The sequence below is a fragment of the Chiloscyllium plagiosum genome, unplaced genomic scaffold, assembly GCF_037043375.1.
Source record: "Chiloscyllium plagiosum isolate Xiang-an unplaced genomic scaffold, Cpla_swu_hap1 HiC_scaffold_15, whole genome shotgun sequence".
Lineage (NCBI taxonomy): Eukaryota > Metazoa > Chordata > Chondrichthyes > Orectolobiformes > Hemiscylliidae > Chiloscyllium > Chiloscyllium plagiosum.
In genome coordinates this window covers 35,785,179-35,810,011 of record NW_028270153.1, presented here as the reverse complement: position 1 = coordinate 35,810,011, position 24,833 = coordinate 35,785,179, and the positions used below count along the sequence as shown (strand labels likewise).

Below are 24,833 nucleotides of genomic sequence, written 5' to 3'. Positions count from 1 at the left end.
AAATAGATCCTGATTGGTCACAGTGTTGCCATTGGCAAATGACAAACAAACTATTGATGTAGCAACAGAAGTGGACCATGCAGCCCATTGAGTCTGCTCTGCCATTCACTGAGACCATGGCTCAACTCCACTTTCCTCACTTTTCTCCATAACCCTTGGTTCCCTAACTGATTAAAAATCTGTCCAATAGAGTCTTGAATATATTTAATGACTCAGCTGCGACAGCCATCCACCATAAAGAACTCCACAAATCCACTCCCTTCTGACAAAAGAAATTTGTCTTCATCTCTGTCTTAATATGATATTATTCCCTCCGATTCCAGACTCTCCATCAAAGGGAAAACAACCTTTTAGTACCTACCCTATTAAGAATCTTGTATGTTTTAACAATATTGCTTCTCATTCTTCTAAATTCCAATGAGTGCAGACTCAATTCACTCAGCCTCTTCCCATAAGGTAGTCCCTCCATACATGTTATCAGCCTAGTGAGGCTTTTCTGGATAGTTTCCCATACCAGTACATCTTTCCTTAGATAAATGGCCCAAAGCTGTTTACATAATTCCAGATGTGATCTAATTAGTGCCTTGCACAGTATTAGCAAAATCTCCCTAAGTTTTATATTCTATTTCCTTTCAAATAAAAGCTAGTATTCCATTTGATTACCCTATTACCCACTGAACTTACATGCTAGCTTGTTATGATTCATGAAAAAGGTCTCACAAATTTTTCTGTAATGAAGCTTTCTGCAGACTTTCTCCATTCGAATGTTATTCAGCACCTCCATTCTTCCTCCCAAGTGCCAAGTTTTTGCCCATGCAGTTAACCTGTCTATATCTGTCAGCAGACTCTTTGTGTCACCTTTTGCCTTCCCACCAATTTTTGTGTCATCTGCAAATTTGGCTATAGTACATTCACATTCTTTATCCAAGTTGGTAATATATATTGTAAATAATTGTGGGCCACCAATGCTCCCCTTATCCCAAATTTCCATGTTCTATTCATTAGCAATTCCTCTATCCATTTTAATAGACTAATTGCAACACCATGGTCTCTCTCCTTACTCGGTAGCCTAATATGTTATACCTTATCAAACACCTTGTGAAAATTCAATTGTATTACATCCACTGCTTTTCCTTTATCTATCCTGCTTTTTACTTCCTCAAAGAAGTTTGCACAGACATGATTTCCAGTTGATGAAGCCATGCTGACTCTTCTTAACCATATTATGTATTTCTAAATGTTCTACTATTGCATTTAAATTACATTTTCTGAATAACAGATGTTGAGCTAACTGCCCAGTGTTGCTTGTATTTTTTTCTACCTGCTTAACTCTTTGGAATACAATAGCAGAATAGTAATTTATTGTCACTGGTACTTTTACAAAAAGATACTGAAAAGTGTTTAAGTCACCATAATCATAAAAGAAATCATTCATAAAAATAATTAAAATGTAATCCATCTTTGTTCAATTAATGGCTCATGGATTCCCAAGATCAAGTAAAGACAGAAATTACATTCTCTATTGGTGCAGAAAGCCGACACCAAAGCTGGCTCAGGCTGTGAGAATCCTGCGCTAGAAGGTACCACAGAAGCCACCTCAAGGATTTGCAATGGCCATGAGGAATGGACTACATGGCCTTCACTGCTGCAGCAGCCTCCCAAAAATACATTTTAATTGCATTGGCAGTTTTCAAATCATGTGAGAGTTTTCCAGAATCTGGAGATTCCTGCAGTGCATCCATTATCTTTGTAGCTACTTCTTTTAATATTCTGGGGTGCTTCCAGGGAACTTATGCATTAGGTCCAAGAAGCTTATCAAACGTTCACCCTGTTAATTTCACTAACACTTTCTTTAATGTTAGTTATTGTTTTATTTTCTCTCCTCATTTTTCCCCTTGAATACTTCAAAATTTGGAATGCCTTGTGAAGTCTTATGAGAAAGTGAGGACTGCAGATGCTGGAGATCAGAGTCGAGAGTGTGATGCTGTAAAAACACAACAGGTCAGGCAGCAGAAGACTCGACGTTTCGGGCAAAAGCCCTGAAGACTTATGCAGATTATTAATGCAATTCATCTGCTATTTCCTGATTCCACATTATTATTGCCCTAGCCTTATTCTCCCAGCAGCCTATGTTCAAACTAGCTTTTGTCTTTATGCATTTAGAGAATGCTGTCTCTAAATGCAAGTTTACCATCAAAATTTATTCTCTCCCTTTCTTGTCATCTTTTGTTGGTTTTTAAAACTTTCCCAATCCTCTTCCTTACAACTAATCTTTGCCACATAATAATTATCTTACTTCAATTTGATGCAATCCTTAACTTACTTGATAACCATAATTGGCTTACCCCCTTTCTAGAATCCTTCTTCCTCACTGGAACATGTCTTTGCTGTGAGCCATGAACTATTTTCTTAAATGTTTGTGATTGTTTTTCAATAGTATTTACTGTTAAACTCCTTTCCCAGTCTACCCCAGCCAGTCCTGTCCTCATTTCTTTGGGATTACCCTTATTTAAGCTTAACATCCTTGTTTTCAACCCTGCTCCCCCATGCTTTTGTTTAATTCATATCAAACAAAGCCTGAACACATTCATCCTGCTCGCAGAGGAGAAATCCCTTCTTATGAATTAGATTAGATTAGATTACTTACAGTGTGGAAACAGGCCCTTCGGCCCAACAAGTCCACACCGACCCACCGAAGCGTAACCCACCCAGACCCATTCTCCTACATTTACCCCTTCACCTAACACTACGGGCAATTTAGCATGGCCAATTCACCTAACCTGCATTGTGGGAGGAAACCGGAGCACCCGGAGGAAACCCACGCTGACACAGGGAGAATGTGCAAACTCCACACAGAGAGTCGCCTGAGGCGGGAATTGAACCCGGGAATTGAATATATGTAGCTTCTAGCAAATATGAATAGTGTAAGCCATGTCGTAAGCTCCTGATAAATTTTAAATCAGCTATAATTTATTTGTTCTTTAATTGGCCTCGGCTTGTTATCGACCTGTTTGAAGATGTCATCACATATCATTGGAGCAGGTGAGACTTGAATCTTGCACCACCAGTCCACAAAAGGGACATTGGTCATTATCCTTGGCATACTCAGGATTGTTCAACAAATTCTGTCTCATCACAGCAAAGTAATGTTGTAATGTCCGGTATTTTGGAAGCACTGGTTAATCAGCAATGTTCTCATGAATTGGGATTACTTCTTAACTGGTGCTCCTATCTTCTTACAATCCTGGTCACTGCTTGATTAATCCCTGAACACCAATCTCCTGATTGCCACCATTTATCTTTCTTTTATACTCACTTTTCTCCCTTCTACATTTCCTGATCACCCATCTCTCATTTACTATTCTCATATTTTCAGGAATTACCTGAGAACCTCTTCAATCTCTAAAGCTACATCTTTGGTGCTATACATGAGATACCATTTAGAAATTTGTAATTTTTCAATTAATAAAAATGAAGCATAAAACTTGATATTATGTGCATCTTGTCTCTCCATGCAGGTGTAATGATAATTTCCTCAGCCTGTGCCTCTTTATGAATGTTTTTGAAGGTGAACAATTATTTACATCTGTGAACATTTGACAGCTTCACATAGTAATGTTTGTCACCTATTACAAGATTGTGAAAGTAATTTGCTACCATTTTTTAACAATTGCTACAGTATTATCAATTATGATTACAGGTATTAGGTTCCTGTAGCAATCTTTGTTTAAGGTAGCTATCAGGTAGCTATCAGACCTTCAGTCCAACTTGTTGATGCCAACCAGATATCCTAAATAAAGCTAGTCCCATTTGCCAGCATATCTGGCACATCTGTGTAGAGAAAGCAGAGTTAACATTTCTGCTCCAGTGACCCTTCTTCAAAACTGATAGCAGCTTGGAAAAGGTTGGTATTTATGCAGAAGGTGGGATGAGATAGGGAATAGGTGGGGGTGAGAGAGAGGAGTAAATGGTTAGTGGAAGACAAAGGCTCGTAGAATGAATATCTGCTAATCTGCTATTAGTAGCAGACAATGGGTGGTGTGTAATAATAGCCCATGTGACTACAAGGTCTGCTGTGTAGGGGTAGGGGTAAGGATATGGGTGAAGTTGCTCAAACTCTAAATTTCTCTTTTTGTTTGATTTGGATGGGAATATAGGAGACATGGTTAGTAAGTTGTTGGATGACAACAAAATTGGTGGTATAGTGGACAGTGAAGAAGATTATCTAAGAGTACAATGAAATCCTGATCCGCTGGGCCAATGGGCTGAGGAGTAGCAGATGGAGTTTAATTTAGATAAGTGTGAAACGTCGCATTTTGGTAATACAAACCAGGGCAGGACTTACACAGTTAATGGTAGCGTCCTGGGGAGTGTTGTCGAACAGAGACATGGGGTGCATGTACACTGTTGCTTGAAACTGGCATCACAAGTAGACAGGGTGGTGAAGAAGACATTTGGTAAACTTGCTTTCATTGATCAGAGCATTGAGTATAGGGGTTGGGATGCATGTTGCGGTTGCACAAGATATTAGTGAGGCCATTTTTGGAATACTGCATACAATTCTGGTCGCCATGCTGTCGGATGGATGTTATTAAACTGAAGATGGTGCAGAAAAGATTCAGACCTTAAGACATAGGAGCAGAAATTAGGCCATTCAGTCCATCGAGTCTGTACCACCATTCAATCATTGCTGATAAGTTTCTCAACCCCATTCTCCTGCTTTCTCCCCATAACCCTTGATACCCTTGACAATCAAGAGCTTGTCTATCTCCATCTTAATATACTCAATGAACTGGCTTCTGTGGCAGTAAATTCCATAGATTTGCCACTCTCTGGCTAAAGACATTTCTCCTTATCTCCATTATATATGGTCTTCCCTTTACTCTAAGGCTGTGCCCTTGGGTCCTAGTCTCTCCTTCCAATGGAAACACCTTCCCAATATCTGCTCTGTCCAGGCCATTCAGTATTCTGCAAGTTTCAATTAGATTCCCCCCTCATCCTTCTAAACTCCATCGAGTATAGATCCAGAGTCCTCAAACATTCCACATATGTTAAGCTTTTCATCCCTGGGACCATTCTCATGAACCTCCTCTGAACACACATCCTTCCTGAGATATGGGACACATAACTGTGCACAATACTCCAAATGTGGCCTGCCCAGACCCTTATAGAGTCACAGAAGTACATTCCTGTTTTTATATTCAAGTGCTCTCAAAATAAATGCCAACATTGATCTGACTTCCTAACTACTGACTCAACATACAGGTTTACCTTGAGAGAATCCTGGACTAGAACTTCCAAGTCTTTTTGCACTTCAGACTTTTGCATTTTCTCCCCATTTAGAAAATAGTCCATGCTTCTGTTATTCCCATCAAAGTGCATGACCTCACACTTTCCCATGTTGTATTCTATCTGCCATTTCTTAGCCCACACTTCTAACCTGTCCAAATCCTTCTGCAGCCTTCCCACCTCCACAATACTACCTGTCCCTCTACCTATCTTTGTATCATCTGCAAGGATGTTACCAGGATTGTTTGAGAAGGGTCACTGCATTAGACATGTTAACTCTGTTTTCTCTGCACAGCTGCTGCCAGACCTGCTGAGTTTCTACAGCAATTTCTGTTTTTGTGCACTGAATACGATCCTAGTGGCAATATTAACACTGCTTTGTTTATGAAAATAATTATGGATTGCTATTCATAAAATGAATACTTTGGTGTTTTACATCATTTCCAAATAGTAGTTTCTGCTCGAGATTTAAAATGTTATTTTTGAAATAATGCCAAAATCTTGCAGTTGACTCTTTGGTATTTTGTCTTCTTGATACTCTTACACTTCTGGCAGACTATAATAGAGATTTATTGATTTGATAATTCTCTTCAGCATTCTCTTGGCATCAGCAAATGAGTGCACTGCAACTTGTAGTTTTGCATTATTATGAATTAGCAGTTGTACAGGTCCAAAACATTAGCCAGATCACTGGAGTTGCTAAGTCTCCAGGATTTCATGGTGTGTCTAGGAATTGAAGATCAACCTCCAAGACACTACTCCATGCAACCTTGGAGAAAACTTACGGACATTTTAAAAAATGGCTTTTTCATCATTTCCTTCAATGTTTCTCTTTACCAGACATATCAATATTGAAAATGGGCAGGCAAGCAAACATCATCCAATTGGTGAATGAGTCATTTTTGTTTTTGATTGGCATAGGAAGGTAGTGTGTCACAAGGATAGACTAATGGCCAGATGAATGGGGTCAAGTTTTGTGATGAAACTTTCAGAAATACATTTAATCATATTTGGAAATCCCAGCCTTCTCAAGTTTAATACTTTTCTCTAATTTAATATTGAATGTGCTTTTGGGTGCACAACCTTTTAGCTATTTAATGATAAAACTAATGGTAAACAATGTCAGATGATAGGACATATGGAATTTTACACTTTGTTCTGATGCTAAATTACATGTTGTCAAATATCAATTATACTTATGAGTCAGTAGAGTAAGAACTATTCTTGCAATTGATATTTTACGCCTTTTTTTCTTTACATGTAACAAACCTCGATCACTAATGGCTTGATCCATCATTTACTGTTCATATTCAATACAACTTCCTCTTATATTGAGCAATGTGGGCAAGTTAATCTGAACTGTCAGTATTGCTTCTTCTGGAAACATTTAGAAAAAAGTCATAGCAATGTATAAATTTCACTTATGATTTCAACAATGAATGGTTTTCCTTGAGGTCATCAATTGTGTGCTAAAGAATTGAGTAATTTAGTATTTTGCACACACATGTTTTTCTTCATCTGCAATTTCCTTCTTCTCTCTCCTGAAGGGTCAGGGGTTGCTTGGATTCTGCCAATCCTCCAGTACTTCTCATGCATTTTCATTGATAATGAGTGTTGATCAGCTATTTGACCATGCAACATATTGTAGCTGTACCTGATCTTGATTTCATTGAATGTTGACACAAATTCTTTTCAGGAGTCCCTGGGAATGATTTCTCATTTTCTAGCCTTGAACACCGAGGATAACTGGAATGGTTAAATGGCTGAAAGCTATATTAGATAGTGTTGTGGTTTCATTTCAGTGGTTGAGTTTGAAATGCTTTATTATTTAGTTGATGATTGCCATACAGTTAATCTTTCTGTGTAAATGAATGCAAAAAAAGTGACAAAGCATCTCCTCGTTATTTCATGCATTTCACTTTTTCCCCAATTTTCAGCGGCTTCTCATTTCAGCTTTTGCCGAAATGCTCTAGAACAAAGTCAGTCAACAGATGATCTAAACTGCAGGCTGCAAGATGATGCCGAAAATCTTCCTTGGAATGATGGGAGAGGGCAACGGACAGCTGGAGGCAGGAACATAAAACTGTTACAGCAGCCAGGAACGGAAAATATTCAGGTAGCTGGAAGAATTTGCATGTTCTTATTGTTTCATTTTTGTCAACCATGTTGTCTAGTACTATACTTAATTTGCAGACTGATACTCTGCAGTCTACAGAGATACATCATGGATTTGTTAACTTATGTTTGATATATAAGGTAACAAAGAGGTTTAGCAAAACACTGCATAATTTTATCTTGTAAGTGGAAGGACCTATCATTTGATAACATTGGAAGATCTTGTCTGATCTGTTAATATTATTGCTAACCAGGATTGAAAGAAATATAAGAAGAGATGTTAACTCTCTTCATCTGTTATAAGCAGGGCTGTAGTGACATAGAAATGGTGTTCAGATCATTTATAGATCATTTACCATGGTGCTCTGGGCATTATAGCTTTGGGTAGGTTCCGCTGATGATTCCTCAGTCAGCAGCCTGTGTTATCTTCAGTGTGCAAATGAATATATAATTGCATAAATAGAACTCCAATTTCAATATTAAGTTAGAAATGAGTGGCATGTTTATCATGTTTATTCTACCCATTTATGCGAGATGGTAAGTGACTTAACAAATGGAAAATCACTGAGGTTGCTCAAAAAGAGTTCTGTAATTTTTTACTGTCATTTAAGCCTTCTTTTTTATAAATTAGCTTGTGGGATATGAATGTCATTAGAAAGGCCAGCATTTATTGTCTATATGCTTTTGTCTTCAACAAAATAGCTGCAAGCTACCTGGTTAGCTCAATCAGCTGAATGGCTGGTTTGTGATGCAGAGTAACTCTAACAGTATGAACTCAATTCTAGTATCAGCTGAGGTTAACATGAAGGACTGTCCTTCTCAACCTTTCCTGTTGCCTGAGGTGCCAGTTACCTGCCTTTAATGAGAAAATAGGACTATTGTGATATTACTTTTTACACCAGTAGTGAAAGGAATGATCTTAAGATAGCGAGTGGATATTGATCAAACAACTGCTTTGTCTTAGATGGTGTTGAACTTCTCAAATGTATTGGAGCTCCAATCATCCAAGCAATTCAGGAGTATCAGATTATAATGTTCACTCTTACCTTATAGATGATTGACAGGCATTAGACAAGCGGGTATAAAGTTATTTGCTGATGAATTCCTAACCTTTGGCCTGTTTTTCAAGTCACATTCTTTATGTGGATGGTCTAATTTAGTTTCTGGTCAATACTGATATGTTGCTGGAGATGTTCATTGATCAGCATTTATAGAGCATGACTGATACTTGTCACTTACAGTACAAGGCTAAATATCATCCTCAGCAATTTTTATACCTTGTCAGAAAGATGTTAGTGTTGTAGCTTTCCTGGAATAGCTTGACAAAGTCATGAACAGTTTTGGAGTTAAGTCCTGGGATGCTGTCAGTATTCAAAGTTTTACTGTATTTAGTGGCTTGCACTTTTGCTGATTTCATGTGAAGTGCATCAAATTTTCTGAAGATTGGCTTCTATTATGGTTGTGGATCTTAGGAGGAGGCTGAAATGGATTATCTAATCAGCAAGTCTGCCTGAAGCTGGTTGCAAAATCTTCACCATTATACTTTGCATTCACTTTCTGAGCTTCCTCATGTTGCTGATGAGAAGACGTTTGAAGCCTCCTCCTCTAGTTGGTTATTAAATTATCCACCATCACTCACAATCATTATGGCTGAACTGCAGAGGTTTGTAACAATTCATTGCTTGTGGGTTTGCTTACCTTTGTCTATCGTGCTGCTTCTGCTGTTAAGCATGTGTGGAGTCTAGTGTTGCAGCTTCACCAGATGGACAGCTCATTTTTAATTTTGAGACAACAACTCACTGCATATTCTCTTCTTTGACCCGGGGTTGGTCTCCTGGTTTGATGGCCAAGAAATGAGGGATAGCAGGTCTAACAGGTTGCTGATTGTGGTTAAATATAATTCCATTCCGATGTGGCCTATTGACCTTATAAATATCTAGTTTTCAGCTGAATCCTTTTCTGAGTTTATCCCACTTAGCGTGATGGTATTTCTACACCGCATAATGGAAAGTGCCTTGTGCTTTCAATTTGACAGGGCTCCATTGCGACAAGACCTATGTGGTACTTGTAACCGTACTGTCATAGACATATGCATCTGTGACAGTTAGATGGGTGATGATGAGGTTTAGTTACCATTGTTGGTTCTCTCAGCACTTGACACACGCCCAGTCTGGTAGCTATGTCCCTTCGGACCCAGCCCGTTTAGTCAGTAGTGGTGTGACCAAGTCACACTTAATCATGGCAATTCTGTGGACTTGATACCTACTGCTCCTTTCAAGTGGTGTTCAATATTGTCTGATGGAGGGTGTTAAATGATGCTCTACAAGATGTTTCCTTGGTCATATTCCACCTGATGCCATGAGACTTTGCGAACTCTTGGGGCCTCTCTCTCTTGAGTGTGATGTTGTACAATAGTAAATGTGGGACAGGATGTATCCAGGGTTGCTTATGGAGGTACCTGGGACATTTGCAGGAAAGTACAATTTGCTGAGTATGACTTTGCCAATTTGTTACTTAACTTGCTCAAAGGACAGTTTTTCCAATTTTGGCACAAATCCGAAAATGCTCATGAGGCAGATTTTGTTATGTTGAATGGGCCTGGGCCGTGTATGCCTTTGTTGTTTCTATTTCCTAGGTTGGTACCAGGTGGTCTGCCTGATTTTATACTTACTAACCTTTTGAGTGATATGATATAACTGTAAGTCTTGCTAGGCACTTCAGGTACAGTTAAGAGTCATCCATCACACTGTGGATCTGAAATCACATGTGAAATCACTCCAAGGTTAGAGTGGCTAAAGATGTGCAGTTTTGATGGATTAACAATGCTAAATTACCCTGTAGTGTCCAAGGATATGCAGGATAGATAGATTAGCCATGGGACATGTGAGGTAATGGGGATAGGGTGGAAGGGTCTCTGGTCTGGTGGAATATTCTTTGGAGGATCATTGCAGACCCTGTAGGCCAAATGGACTCTTTCTGCACTGTAGGAATTCAATTATTTTATGATTCTATGACAAATTAACACTTTTGACACCAATTTATTTCCCACTTCTTACTTCTTTTGCATATTTCACATTACTCAGATATTCAAAGTTTGTGAGAAGATTTGCAGCTCGGGTGCTCGTTGTTGTGGTTCTGTTCGCCGAGCTGGGAATTTGTGTTGCAGACGTTTCGTCCCCTGTCTAGGTGACATCCTCAGTGCTTGGGAGCCTCCTGTGAAGCGCTTCTGTCATCTTTCCTCCGGCATTTGTAATGGTTTGAACTTGCCGCTTCCGGTTGTCAGTTCCAGCTGTCCGTTGCAGTGGCCGGTATGTTGGGTCCAGATCGATGTGCTTATTGATTGAATCTGTGGATGAGTGCCATGCCTCTAGGAATTCCCTGGCTGTTCTCTGTTTGGCTTGTCCTATAATAGTAGTGTTGTCCCAGTCGAATTCATGTTGCTTGTCATCTGCGTGTGTGGCTACTAAGGATAGCTGGTCGTGTCGTTTCGTGGCTAGTTGGTAACTAGCCAATATACCGACCACTGCAACGGACAGCTGGAACTGACAACCGGAAGCGGCAGATTCAAACCACTATAAATGCCGGAGGAAAGATCACAGAAGCGCTTCACAGGAGACTCCCAAGCACTGAGGATGTCACCTAGACAGGGGACGAAACGTCTGCAACACAAATTCCCAGCTTGGTGAACACAACCACAACTACTCAGATATTAATCCCTATTTCTATATCTAATTATTTATTTCATCCTTTGGACCTCTTTTCTTCCAATTCTTTTTCACTGCATTTTTTTCTCTGTCACTATCCTTCCTCATAATCTTGATCTATATTGGCTTTGTCTTTACTTCCTTACTTGTCTCTCTTTGTTCATTTCTTTTTTGCTCCACATTTCTGTTTACTGTCTCTGCAGCTGTAATAATTTTAAAACATGGCAATCTCGAACCAAATGTTGCAATTCAATAATCATGCATTTTCTTTCAACCTCTAACCCTATTTCTGATGAAATTCTACATTGATTTTGGGCCCAGCGATGTTTAGGTGTGACCAGTGATTGGCTTTATTGTTAAGTTAGTTACTGAGATTAAACATTAGCTGTGCAAATACAAGTAGACAACCCTTTATCCGAAATCCGGCAATCCGAAAAGTTCTAAAGTCCTAAGGTTTTTTTGTGAAGTTTTTTCATTAACAAGGTTGTTTGGCATGCAAGCAGTTAACCCAAGTCGACACCCACTCGATGTATGTCACTCAGATGTGACGTGAATGGGCGTGGCTTGGCGCTGGCAGGCCTCAATTCTGTCCCAAGCCGCGTTTTACTCAGTCAGTCTGCTCCTCTGGTAAGATTTTTTAAAAATTCACCATCAAACTGTCACTTATTCTGAAATTCGAACAATTCTGAATTCCGAAAACCAGCTGGTCTCGAGCATGTCGGATAAAGGATTGTGAACCTGTACTTCAAGCATTTTACATTTGGAAATGTGAAAATATTTAAATTGTACTAAGCCTGGCTAAACATTACCCATATTATAGACAGAAAAAAAAAATCCCTGATCTTGGAATACCTTTTCATTCCTCATGGCTGAACATATTTAGCAAACAGGAGGTAAAAACAATGGTTGGTAGGGTGGAAGGTGAGCACCAGGGGCGTTCTGTCCTTGATTTTGCCTGTCCTCGGATGCTGCCTGAATTGCTGTGCTCTTCCAGCACCACTGATCCAGAATATTTAGCAAACAGCCCAGTCCAGAAGGTACATTAGCAATTGCCATTATGGATTACCGAATGGAGACCACGGGGATGTACTTTAAGCACTAATACATAGTAATTAAAATAGGGAAATATACCATATTTTCCTTCCCTATCTTCACATACTAAGGTCTGTTTCATGTTCACAATTAATTAATTCAGCACAGATTGCAGATTCATTGCATGCAGTGGCAGTGTCTCTACCTCTGAGTTAGTAGATCTGGGTTCAGGTCCACCTGTTCTTGAAGTGTGTCAAAACCTGTCTGAGTAGGTTGTGTGATGATACTGCTCCTTTAGCAAGGTTAGCTTGTCCTTGTTTTTTTCAGGAGGTCGTAAAGATACTGACTCTGAAATGTCTGGTGTTGATCTACTTGAGAATGCATTCAAGTTTTTAGAAAAGAAACACTTGTACAATGAAAGGGCAGTGGCCAGTTCTCCCAGCTCAGCTTTACTCTGGTTTGGTTTGATTTGTTTTTTATTAACAGCCTGGCTGTTCACCGAAAGCAGTCAGGTCAGTTTGAGGCTGCTGATCCAAGAAACAGCTACATGGAAGAGAGTGCTCCATGCTGCCACCTCTCTGTCTCCTGTAAGACACTGTGTTTGATTTTTCCTTTTTTGTCAACGGGTGTTTATGGGGATTGTTGTGGGAATTTGGAACAGCATCTTTAAATTGGGATAATCTTTTGGGTTTTCGGATAGGTTAAGTTATTCAGTATTCTGGTCTCTTTTGTTTGCGTTTCATTCAGTAATCTTATAAATAAATTCTATTTTGTTTAAAACTAAGTGGTTTGACCAGCTGCATCTTTCCTGGAATATCCACTTCACACCTGCTTAAAACAACTAGCAAAGTTAGGGTCTGGTCTACAATCTTGAAATGTTTTGAGGGGGTCTGGCCTGGTCCATAACAGTTGATTAAAATAGTTAGATTGAAACTGTGAGTTTCCGACCTGTATAACTCAGTTACTTATTGTTGGACCCTTACGTTCCACTAGTTAATCTCCCAAAGGCAGATGAAGATTGATTATGCTAATTCTCCTTATTTCTTAAATATGTCACCAATAAGTCACTCACTTAGAGTCATAGAGTCATGGAGATGTACACCACGGAAACAGACCATTCGGTCCAAGTCATCCATACCAACCAGATATCCTAAATTAATCTAGTCCCATTTGCCACTACTTGGCCCATAACCCTCTAAACATTTCATATACATATTCAGATGCCTTTAAATGTTGTAATTGTTTCAGTCTTTACCATGTCTTCTGGCAGTTCATTCCATACATTCCCTCTGAGTAAAAAAGTTGCCCCTTAGGTCCTTTTTAAGTCTTTCCTTTCTCACCCTAAATCTATGTCCTCTAGTTTTGAAATTCCCTTCCCTGGGGAAAGTACCTTAACTATTCACCCTATCCATGCCCCTTATGATTCTATAAATTTCTATAAGGTCAGCACTCAGCCTCCAATGCTCCAAGCAAAATAGCCTCAGCCTATTCAGCCTCACCCTATTGCTCAAAACCTCCAATCCTGATGACATTCTTGAAAATCTTTCTGAACCCTTTCAAGTTTCACAACATCCTTCCCATAGCAGGAAGATGAGGATTGAATGCAGTATTCCAAAAATGGCCTAACCAATGTCCTCTCCAGCTGCAACAAGACAACCAACTGTTATACTCAGTGCACTGCCCAATAAATGCAAACAGAGCAAATGCCTTCTTCACTATCCTGTCAACCTGTGACTCCACTTCCAAGGAACTACGAACCTGCACTCCAAAGTCTCTTTGTTCAGCAACACTCCGCAAGACTTTACCATTAAGAGTATAAGTCCTGTCCTAATTAGCCTTTCCAAAATGCAACACCTCATATTTATCTAAATTAAACTCCATCTGCCACTCCTCAGCCTATTGGCCCATCTGATCAAGGTCCCGTTGCACTGTAAGGTAACCTTCTTCACTGTTCACTACATGACCAATTTTGGTGTCATCTGCAAACTTACTAACCATATCTCCTATGTTCACATCCAAAACATTTATATAAATGCCAAAAAGCAGTAGACCAGCAGAACACTGGCCAGTTCTCCTTGTATTCCATGTGATCTAACCTTGCTAAGTGGTCAACCACAAGGAACCTTGTCAAACTACTTACTGAAGTCACAATAGATATGTCCACCCGCTCTGCCTTATCACTCTTCATTACTTCTTCAAAAAAATCAAGTTAATGAAACATAAATTCCCACGCACAAAGCCATATTGAAATCCCCAACCAGTCCTTGCCTTTTCAAGTACTTATAAATCCTGTTTCTCAGAATCCCCTCCAACAACTTGCCCACCACTGATGTCAGATTCACCGGTCTATAGCTCCTTGCCTTTTCCTTATTGCCTTTTTTAGATAGTGGCACCAAGTTAGCCAACCTTCATTCTGGCACCTCACCTTTGGCTTTGGATAATATAAATATCTCAGCAAGGGGCCTAGCAAACACTTCCCAAGCTTCCCAAAAGTTCAAGGGTACACCTGATCAAGACCTGGGATTTATCCACCTTTATGCATTTTAAGATGCCCAGCACCTTCTCCTCTGTACTATGGACATTTTTCAAGATGTCACTATTTATTTCCCCATGTCCTCTAGTGTTCATATCCACAGTAAACATTGATGCAAAATACTCATAGCCAGGCCTTGCTGATCTTTAAGCAGCCCTACGCTTTCCCTAATTATTCTTTTGTCCTTAATGCATTTGTAGAATCCCTTTGGATTCTTCTTAACCTTATTTGCCAAAGCTATCTCATGTCCTCTTTTGCCCTCCTGATTTCAATCATCAGTACACTTCTACTGCCCTTATTCTTTTCTAGGGGTTCATATAATCTCTGCTGTCCATACCTGACACATGCTTCTGTTTTTTTTTTGACTAAAACCTCAATTTCCTTGGTCATCCAGCATTGCCTACATCTAACAGCCTTGCCCTTCATCCTAACAGGGACACACTTTCTCTGGACTCTTGATTGCTCATGTCAAAGCTGTTTCTCTCAGCCGACTTGTTTTCCTCAACAGGAAACACATGGGCTTTTGACCGACAAAATAAAATCTATTAAGTTGTACCTCTATATTTTTTGGCTCTTTACTGCATGCCAGATATGTCAAGCTAGAATATAACGAATTTGCATAATTGCAGGATTTCTTCAAAATGCTAAACTGCTTAAACTTTACATTAAAAGACTGCATTCATCCTTCCATCATAAATCACAATATTCATGTTGTTACTGTGATGCAAAGGCCAATGCCTTATGCTCTGTGAAAAATACAATGATCTTTTATTCTCAACAGTAGCTTGAATGAAGTAATTTTAGATGGGAGCACATGATGTATTAATTCATTCCAACTGATGATTTCAACAAACATCTGAGTATAAACCACAACTGTTAACTTTTCTGACTTTTAACATAGTCTCCAATATATGTATTAAAGACAAAACTAATATAAAGAAAGGTAATAAGATGCTTTTAAATAGTGTTTTGTCAATTTCCTCCATCCCTGACATCCCACTAGCAAAATCACGGTCATTGTCTGCATAAAGTCATAAAGTTTGCCCGTGTACTCTACCAGGAGAATTTCCTAAACTTGTCCAAATAGTGTTGTGAGATTTGTTACACCACCTAACAGGTAGACTAAGTCATGCCTTTGGTTTAATATTATATAAAATAGACCACGCCTCCAATAATGTAGCATTCCTTCAATACGACAGTGAGTCAAATGTATATGCTTATTTACAGTGATAGATGAAACATCACAATAAAATAGTATTAAAGTTTAACGGAGACATGATTTCCTTTTCTCTATATGATTTAAACTGCTCAGCAACATCCGGCTTTCAAAGGCTGCACCCCCTCAAGAAAAAGGAACAGCCTTATTAGTTTCAGGCCAAATAGAAACAGCAATAAACATATAGCTTTGTCAGCACTCCTGACATCCAGGAGCAATTAAAAGTAAAGATGCTACCATTTGACATGATATCACTCTAAATGTTTGCTCATGCAATAACTTGCACTTGAGTTAAGATTTACCATGCAAACACAAAGCAAAATAAATTTATGGATCACATAAAAGCTTCACACCATTTTTAGTTTACATGACTGTCTAGGATAAGCAAAGCATTTGATAAGGATATACTTATATGTAGTTTCCTTAATCCCAGTCTACTTCCTCCATCATCGACCAACTGTGGCAAGTGATTAGTGATGTCACAAAATCGAGGCAAGTTTTTTTTTAACTGTGACACAGAAGTCCCATGCAGAGAATAATAAAGCAATGAAACCTATCATGTTCTGGGAAAGTAATTATTATCTTCTCTGCTAAACTTATAAAACTTTCACATAATGAAATGAGATGCGTAAAAGATTGGGAACATATGTTCAATAACTTGTAATTATGCACTTGATCTTGTAAGTAAAATGATTGAATAATCTTGTGAGTAATATAATTGATGATATGCAATTTAATTCTAAATTCCTATTTATTCTTAAACAATTTACTTTATTGCAATACTGTGATGGCAATTTCAACATAAACTGCTGCCAAAAAACTGTCTTAGGTTGTCTTTTTGTCTTAACGAATTTTCTTATCATTGAGGTCTGATTATTTATAGTATTTTGTCTGTTTTCATATATTGCAGATTGCATCACATCAATGTTGGTGTTTATCACTAGCCAAAGAGCAAATTTTGATTTATATCCATGTAACATTGTTGCTTATGCTAGCTTGATCCTAATTTTATCTTGAAAATGTTATTTTTAAATTGAGAATAACAAATGAGTAGAAGCAGTTTCAAGAAATCCCAGACATCAGTTAATATAGTGATGGCACCCTAATATTGAGGGAAGTTCATATGTTGGTTGTTGGCAGCTTCGACAATGAGTTACTATGCAGGTGTTATATTTAATTTAAAAAATCACCAGCATGTGGTATCATTTGTAACCCAACTGATTTGGCACCCTTGTACCTACCCATCTACTATCCCACCTGGTACCTATGCCCTTCCCATATAGGACTGGTCCCAGCTGGCATTCTCCTTCCCTGGCTCTCTATGTACATGGCATCCATGCTCCAACCAATCTGGCATGTTATTCTCTAGGTACCCTAACATCACACTTCCCTTACATACTTACAATTTGACAGCAGCTGTCAATGTGGCTATCAGGATTTTCAAATATCAGAGTACGTCAGCTGACTGCTGTCAAAAGTGGGGGGTATGCGTTGTCTTCCACTGACCTGTACTATGAAACAAAACAATCAGAATGGAAGTATAGCCTTGCATTTCTGAGCAGAATCTCCCTCTAAAAAATACTAAGCTCCCTTCTTTTGTAAGAAAAAGAAGGGCCAGAATGAAATAGGAGGCAAGACTTAAAAGGAAGCTGAGGGGCAACATTTTCAGACAAATGGTGGTACATATATGAAATGAACTGCCAGAGGCTTTCTGCAATAGAACATGTTACATAGGAAACATGTCCAACCTCATTGTAAATACTGAAGTCTTTCATGATGAAATTATTTCTCCAGAATGGTTACTAACTCCCACGTCTGATGACAGTGACTGCTGATTGAACATTTCTTGAAAGGTTGACAATAAGAGGAGGTCAGTTGTGAAGTTTGCCACCAACCTCCTCGGTGACCAATTTGTCTCTGATTATAGACATTCTGATCTTACTAACAACACATAAACCCCAGACAGAGAATATGTGGCTAAAATGATGATAGGTTAAATCCTGATTTCTGCATTATGAATTCCACTACTCTGTGCAGCACAAGTGATGGAATGGTGTCACTGTGATTAGCAGAACGTTGAGGTAGGGCATGTTAAATTGAGCCAAATTACTTAAACATAATGGAATCTTAAAATATTATAATTACCACTGGAGACTATTACATTACAGTGCACCAGAAATAGATTATTAGAAAATATGATTTTGACAAGCAGAGAACTAATAAGGTAGAGATTAATGGAGTTTTTCATTGCTATGTTGCAAAGCAATTAAAACAAATTACAGATTAATCACTGACAATTTAAACATACTGTTTCCATTAATTCACTTGGTTATTTTAAAGAATTTACATTTGTATAGAGTCTTTGACCGTCTCACTATCTTTTTTATAACCAAGTAAATGCTTTGAAACATTGTCATTGTTCTGATATGGGTAGCACTGCAGCTAATTAGTTCATACCTGGGTCTAACAAATAGCAATGACATAATGGCCAAATTTATCTCCTCCAGATATTGATTGAGGGCGAAATATTAACTAGCATGCTGGGAGAATCTGCCTGTTTATTTTTGTGTAGTGCTATGGCATGTTTTACATCCACCTGAGAAGACAAATGACAGTTCAATATTAAGTCTCATCCAAAAGATGTACTGCACCAAAGACCAATCTAGATTATATTTTCAAATGTCTAGAGGGAGTCTTAAATGCACGACCATCTGACTGAAAGGCAACAGTATTAAGACAGAGCCAAGGCAAACAGATCAATTTACTAATTTAGACAGAGCTATAACATGCTAATTTGATACTTAGTAAGATTTCTCAGCATTTATACGAGATCTAGAAGCAATACATCTGCGAAGACTATGCTAAGCTGTCACTGTCAGCTCGAAAGCTACTCTTCTAATTACTTTTTAAAAACCTACATTGGATTGAAAAATGATTATTTAATCCATCTCTGGTTAAATAATAACAGTTGCACAGTTAATGTTCAGTTCAAATCCAGTTCATAATTCATTTGGTGGCAGAAACAATCTAAATTTGATCTGGATTTGTCTTTGACTCTATCTGTATAATGTACTTGTTTGGATTCCTGAAGTGGCTGGTTTACCTGGAACTCCTTTGCAACTGAAGAATCCCAGAAGTGTAGGGATTTCCTCAAGGATTCCTGAAGAGATCAGATATTCTTTCAAACTCTTGGGAATCTTTGCTTGGGTTTAAGCAAAATAGAGCAAATTCTTTCAGGAAGACACCGAGCACTATATGGGGAGGCAATGGCCTAGTAACATTATCACTGAACTTTTAATCCAGGCATCCTGGTAATACAAAATACGGTTCGACTCCCAGAAGGGGTAGGTTTCTGACAAAAAGAAGACCAGATGCCTATTTCTCTTCTTTTTGGCAAAAATCCAATCCCTAGACTCGAACTTCAACTTCCAAAATATTTATGTTTTGATTCATCAGGAACCAATCTAATGAATAATGTGTTTTATCTTGAATGTTGTGGAATATACACAGAATCTATACTTAAAACTCCTGCATTAAAAAGCTTTTGATTTTGATTCAGAATTGCAACTTAAAATCCAGTTACGTTGATCTGCTGTCACTTCCTTGATAAAATACAATATTTTACACAAAAATTGTTTTGCTATCCTACATTGAATCCTTTCTTCTTTTCAGTTCAAATGAGTAGCACATTCATAGAATCATACAATGTACAGCACTGGAGCTTAGCCCATTAAGTCTTTTCCAATATTTTTCTCCACATGAGCCATTCTGTTTAATCCCACACTACTGATTGCTGCTCATACTCTTTCATATTTCTATTTTTTAATCAGCTATCAAATTTCCCTTTCAAATAATTTATGGATCCTGCTTCAATACTTCTTTGCAAGAAAATTCTACACTCTAACCTCCCTCTCCATAAATGCATTTTCTAAAGTCTCCATTAGCATTTTTTATATTAAATTTTCACCAATTCATTACCATATGGTCAATCAATGAAAACAGTTTGTTAAAGTATGTGTGATTGGAATTCTTGATAATCATGAAGATCTCTTTCAAATTTCTCTAAGATTTCAGCTATAGTGAAAAAACCTTATGTTTCCAATTATGTTTTGTATACATCAACTCTAATTTAGTAATATCATAAGGAATCAAACCTTCACTTTTCCATTGCTTTAATGAGCTGTTACAATGGATGACAAAAACAATAATGGATCTAATTAAGATCTTTAAGAAAGTAATTATTATTTCCAGCAAATGTTCTTAAATATAAAACCAAATAATTTAGTTTTCATGTTATATTGTTGTCTACTAGAGACCAGTCAGTTCAACATTGGGAAAGCTTTTAGAAACAACAAGTTAGAACAAAATTAATAGACGCTTGGACAAATATGGACCCATTAGAGAAAGTCATTGCAGATTTGTTAAAGGTACATTGTGTGTAACAAATGGCATTTACTCAGCAATAACCTGCTCACTGACACCCAGTTTGAGTTCAGTAAGGCCCACTCAGCTCCTGATCTCATTACTGCCTTGATCCAACCATGGACAAAAGAGCTGAACTCCAGAAGTGAAATGAAAATGACTGATTTTGACATCAAGTCACTCTTTGTCTGAGTGTAGCATCAAGGTACCCTAACAAAACTGGAGTCAATGGGAATTGAGGAAAACCTCTCCCCTGGTTGGAGCCACAACTGATACGCAGGATAATGGTTGTGATTGATGGAGGTTAGTCATTTCAACTCCAGGAAATCACCGCAGGAGTTCCTTAAGGTAATAGCAACATGGAAACATAGAAAATAGGTGCAGAAGTAGGCCATTCAACCCTTTGAGCCTCCACCACCAGTCAATATGATCATGGCGATCGTGCAATTTCAGTATCCATTTTCGCTTTCTCTCCATGCTCCACAAGGGCCATGAACTAGCTCCTTCTTGAATATATCTAATGAACTGGTCCAACTGTGTTCTGTGGGAGAGAATTCCACTGGTTCACAACTTTTTGAGTGAAGAAATTTTTCCTTGTCTCAGTCCTGAATGCTCACCCCTTATTCTTGGACTATGATCCCTAGTTCTGGACTTCCCAAACATTGGGAATATGTTTCCTGCATTTGGCATGAGCACTCCATCAAGATTTTATATGTTTCCATGAAATCCCCCTCATTTTTCTAAATTCCATCAAGTACAAGTCTAGTCAATCCAATCTTTCCTCATAAGTCAGTTCTGCCATCCTGGGAATCAGTCTGGTGAATCTTTGCTAGGCTCCCTCAATAGCAGATGGAAATGTGTTGCTGGAGAAGCGCAGCAGGTCAGGCAGCATCTAGGGAACAGGAGAATCGACGTTTCGGGCATTAGCCCTTCTTCAGGAATGACAGGAGAATCGACTAATGCCCGAAACGTCGATTCTCCTGTTCCCTAGATGCTGCCTGACCTGCTGCGCTTCTCCAGCAACACATTTCCATCTCTGATCTCCAGCATCTGCAGACCTCATTTTCCCTCAATAGCAGGAATGTCTTTCCTCCAAGTAGGAGACCAAAATTGCACACAGTACTCAAGGTGTGGTCCTTAATCACTGCAGCAAGACTTCCTCACTCTGATAATCAAATCCTTTCACTATGAAGAATAGCATGCCATAAGCTTTCCTCATCGCCTGCTGCACTTGCATGTTAACCTTCATCGATTGGTCCAACATAACACCCAGGTCTTGTTGCACCTCAGTTCTTCCTAAATTGCCACCATTCAGATAATAATCTGCCTTCCTGTTTTTGCAACCAAAGTGAATGACCTCACATTTGTTCACATTATATTGCATTGGCCAACTATTTGTCCACACAGCCAGTCTGTCCAAGTCATCCTGCAGCCTCTTAGCATCCTCCTCACAGCACACACTGCCACCCAACTTAGTGTCACCTGCAAATTTGAAGATATTGCATTCAATTCCTTTATCCGAATCATTAACGTACATTGTGATCAGCTGGGGTCCCAGCACTGAACCCTTTGATACCCAACTCATCACTGCCTGCCACTCTGAAAAGGACCTGTTTATTCCCCAGTGCAACTATCTTCAGCTACTTCATCAATGACCTTCTTTCTGTCATAAGGTCAGAAGTAGGGTTGTTTGCTGGTGATTGATTGCAAAACATTCCGTGTCATTCACTGCTCCTCGGATAGTAAGTAGTCTATTTTTAAATGCAGCAATATCTGAAAAATATTCAGGCTTGAGCTGACACATGGCAATTAACATTCGCACCATCCAGTGCAAGGCAATGATTACCAACAAAAGAGAGTGTAATTATTACCATTTGACATTCTTTCGCATTAGATTAGATTCCCTACAGTGTGGAAACAGGCCCTTTGGCCAAACAAGCCCACACCAACCCTCTGGAGAGTAACCCACCCAGACCCATTCCCCTACCCTACATTTACCCCTGACTAATGAACCTAACACCATGGGCAATTAAGCATGGCCAATTCACCTAACCTGTACATCTTTGGATTGTGGGAGGAAACTGGAGCACCAGAGGAATCCCACACAGTTACAGAGGGAATGTGCAAGCTCCACAGAGACAGTCACCTGAGTGGGAATTGAACCCAGGTCCCTGGCACTGTGAGGCTGTAGTGCTAACCACTGAGCCACCATGCCACCCTTGTAATTATTATTGCTGAATTCCCTATTATCAACATCCCTGGAGATACCATTGATCAGAAGCTGAACTGGACTAGCCATATAAGTGCAATGGCTGCAACAGCAGATCAGAGACTAGGAACACCTAAAGCCTGTCGACCACCTACAAGGCAGAGGTCAGGAGTGTTAGGCTTAGTTTCCACTTGTCTGGATAAATACAACTGCAACAGCAAAGAACAAGAACAGTACAACACAGAACAGGGCCTTCAGCTCATCAGGACTGCACCAACACATGATGCCTTTCTAATCTAAAAACATTTGCCTCAACACGGTCCGTATCCCTCTATTCCCTGCCTATTCATGTTTCTGACAAAATGGCACTTAGATGTTGCTATTGTATCCACCTCCACCAGCTCCTCTGCTCCAGAATTCCAGGCCTTTACCCATTCCATGTAAAAAACTTTCCTCTCCTTTTAGCTTAAACCTATGCCCCTAGTAAATGACATTTCTACTCGGAGAAAAAGATTCTGACTAGCTAACAGTCAAGAAATTTAACATCATCTAGGACAAAGCAACCTATTTGACTAACACCTTATCCACAAACATTCACTTCATTGACTCTGATGCACAGTTAGCAGCAGTGTGTAATATCTAAAGTTCACTCTGTAGAAAATCACCAAGACTTCTTAGACAGTACCTTTCAAACACATAACCACTACTATCTAGAAGGACAAGGGCAGCAGATACATGGGAACATCACCACTGCAAATTTCTCTCCAAGCCTCTCACTATCTTCTTTTCCTGTTCCTTCACTAACACTCTTTGTCAAAATCCTGAAACTTCCTACCTAACAGCACTATTGTGCATCGACACCCAATGGACTGCAATGGTTCAAAAAAGCAGCCCATCATCATCCTCTCAAGAGCAATTAGAGATAGGTAATAAATGGGTAATAAACAAGTGAAGTTCACATCCTGTGAATGAATTTTAAAAAGAGCCATTTTGTTCATCATATGCCACTTGCACTCTAATGGACTGGAGCTATTTTGAAAAGGGTAAAAACCCACATGCACAACAATGAAAGTTTAAAGATTTCTCCATAATTGTCAATAGGAAAAGTCAGAGTCCCTCCTGTCACTGTGACCCAGAGCCAAGCAATGGGCTCAAGAATGAAGATACTACAAATATTAGATCTCATTTAAAGTCTTTTTCAAAAACAATCAAAAACAGCAACTTTAGATTTTGTTGTCTTTATCCTGTTATGTAGAAAATCAAGTGGCATTATAAAATATAAGATAAAAATATAACTGCAGACCCATTGTTTATGACATTTGTATAATTTGTTTTACTGCAGCATTTTAAGTTGAATTTCACATTCAAAAGGATATTTCTTAGAATATGCTATATTGTATTGTTCAAAACTAGTTTTTATTATAGTTAAAAATAGTATAGTAAAGTAACCAGAGAGAATATCTGAGATTTACCACCAGTTTTACAATAGATCAACACTCTTTTTCCTATTTTGATTTTTACGATTGGTTATTTCTGGAAATATAATCTTGCTACTTGTGCACCCATTGATTTTGAACACAGATGTTTTTTGATTTGTAATATCTGTTGTAGATTCATGGTACCATTATTATGTGAAACCTGGAGCTGATTCAGCACTGTTGGAGACCTAAAAAATAACCTCCAACCTCCAGCCTCAGTTGAAAGAATGCAAGATTATTGGTGTATTGGGGCAGGATATATCTTGCTGTAGTTTTTATTGTTCTACTTGTCATTTGAATAACAAATTCAAACCTAGAGCTATCCTGGGAAAATATCTTCAGTGGGAAATGAATTATGAGAAAGCCTCTTAGATACAATTATTGCAATTTTCTGTAGTTACATTTAGGTCATTGTTATTAGATTTTGACAGGTCTTATGTATTTTCACACTGGAGATGTTCTACTGACTCTCTTGGCATCTTTTTACTTCCTTTCTCTTATTGATCACTGTCACAGACAGATGAGTCAGACTGAGAACATTTTCCATGAACGTAGACATCAATTCTTGTCATTGCATGTTGCATTTTCTTATATACGATTTTATTTAAGAGAGGTATTGATACTTTCATCCGTGAGTTATGTGGACATTTCTGGTCCTTGTGTTCTTATTCATTTTATGTATCCTTTTTTGTTATTTACATTGCTCCTTACTCTGTCATCTATACTTTGTTCAGCTATCACAATGATTTTCATGTCTCCATCAATGCTGTCTACAGCTCCTTTTTTTGTAAAAGCCCTTACTCCAACTAATGTTCAAACTTCTTTATTCCGCAAG

General features: G+C 38.6%; 1 protein-coding gene across 1 annotated transcript in view; it reads left to right on the top strand.

The window, feature by feature from the left end:
* Positions 1-24,833, top strand: part of LOC122560127 (sterile alpha motif domain-containing protein 10-like) — a 115,680-nt gene that overhangs the window by 5,005 nt on the left and 85,842 nt on the right. The window contains exon 2 of the mRNA XM_043710400.2: positions 7,227-7,405. Coding sequence (XP_043566335.1) covers positions 7,227-7,405 — 179 coding nt within the window. The remainder of the gene's footprint in view (positions 1-7,226; positions 7,406-24,833) is intronic.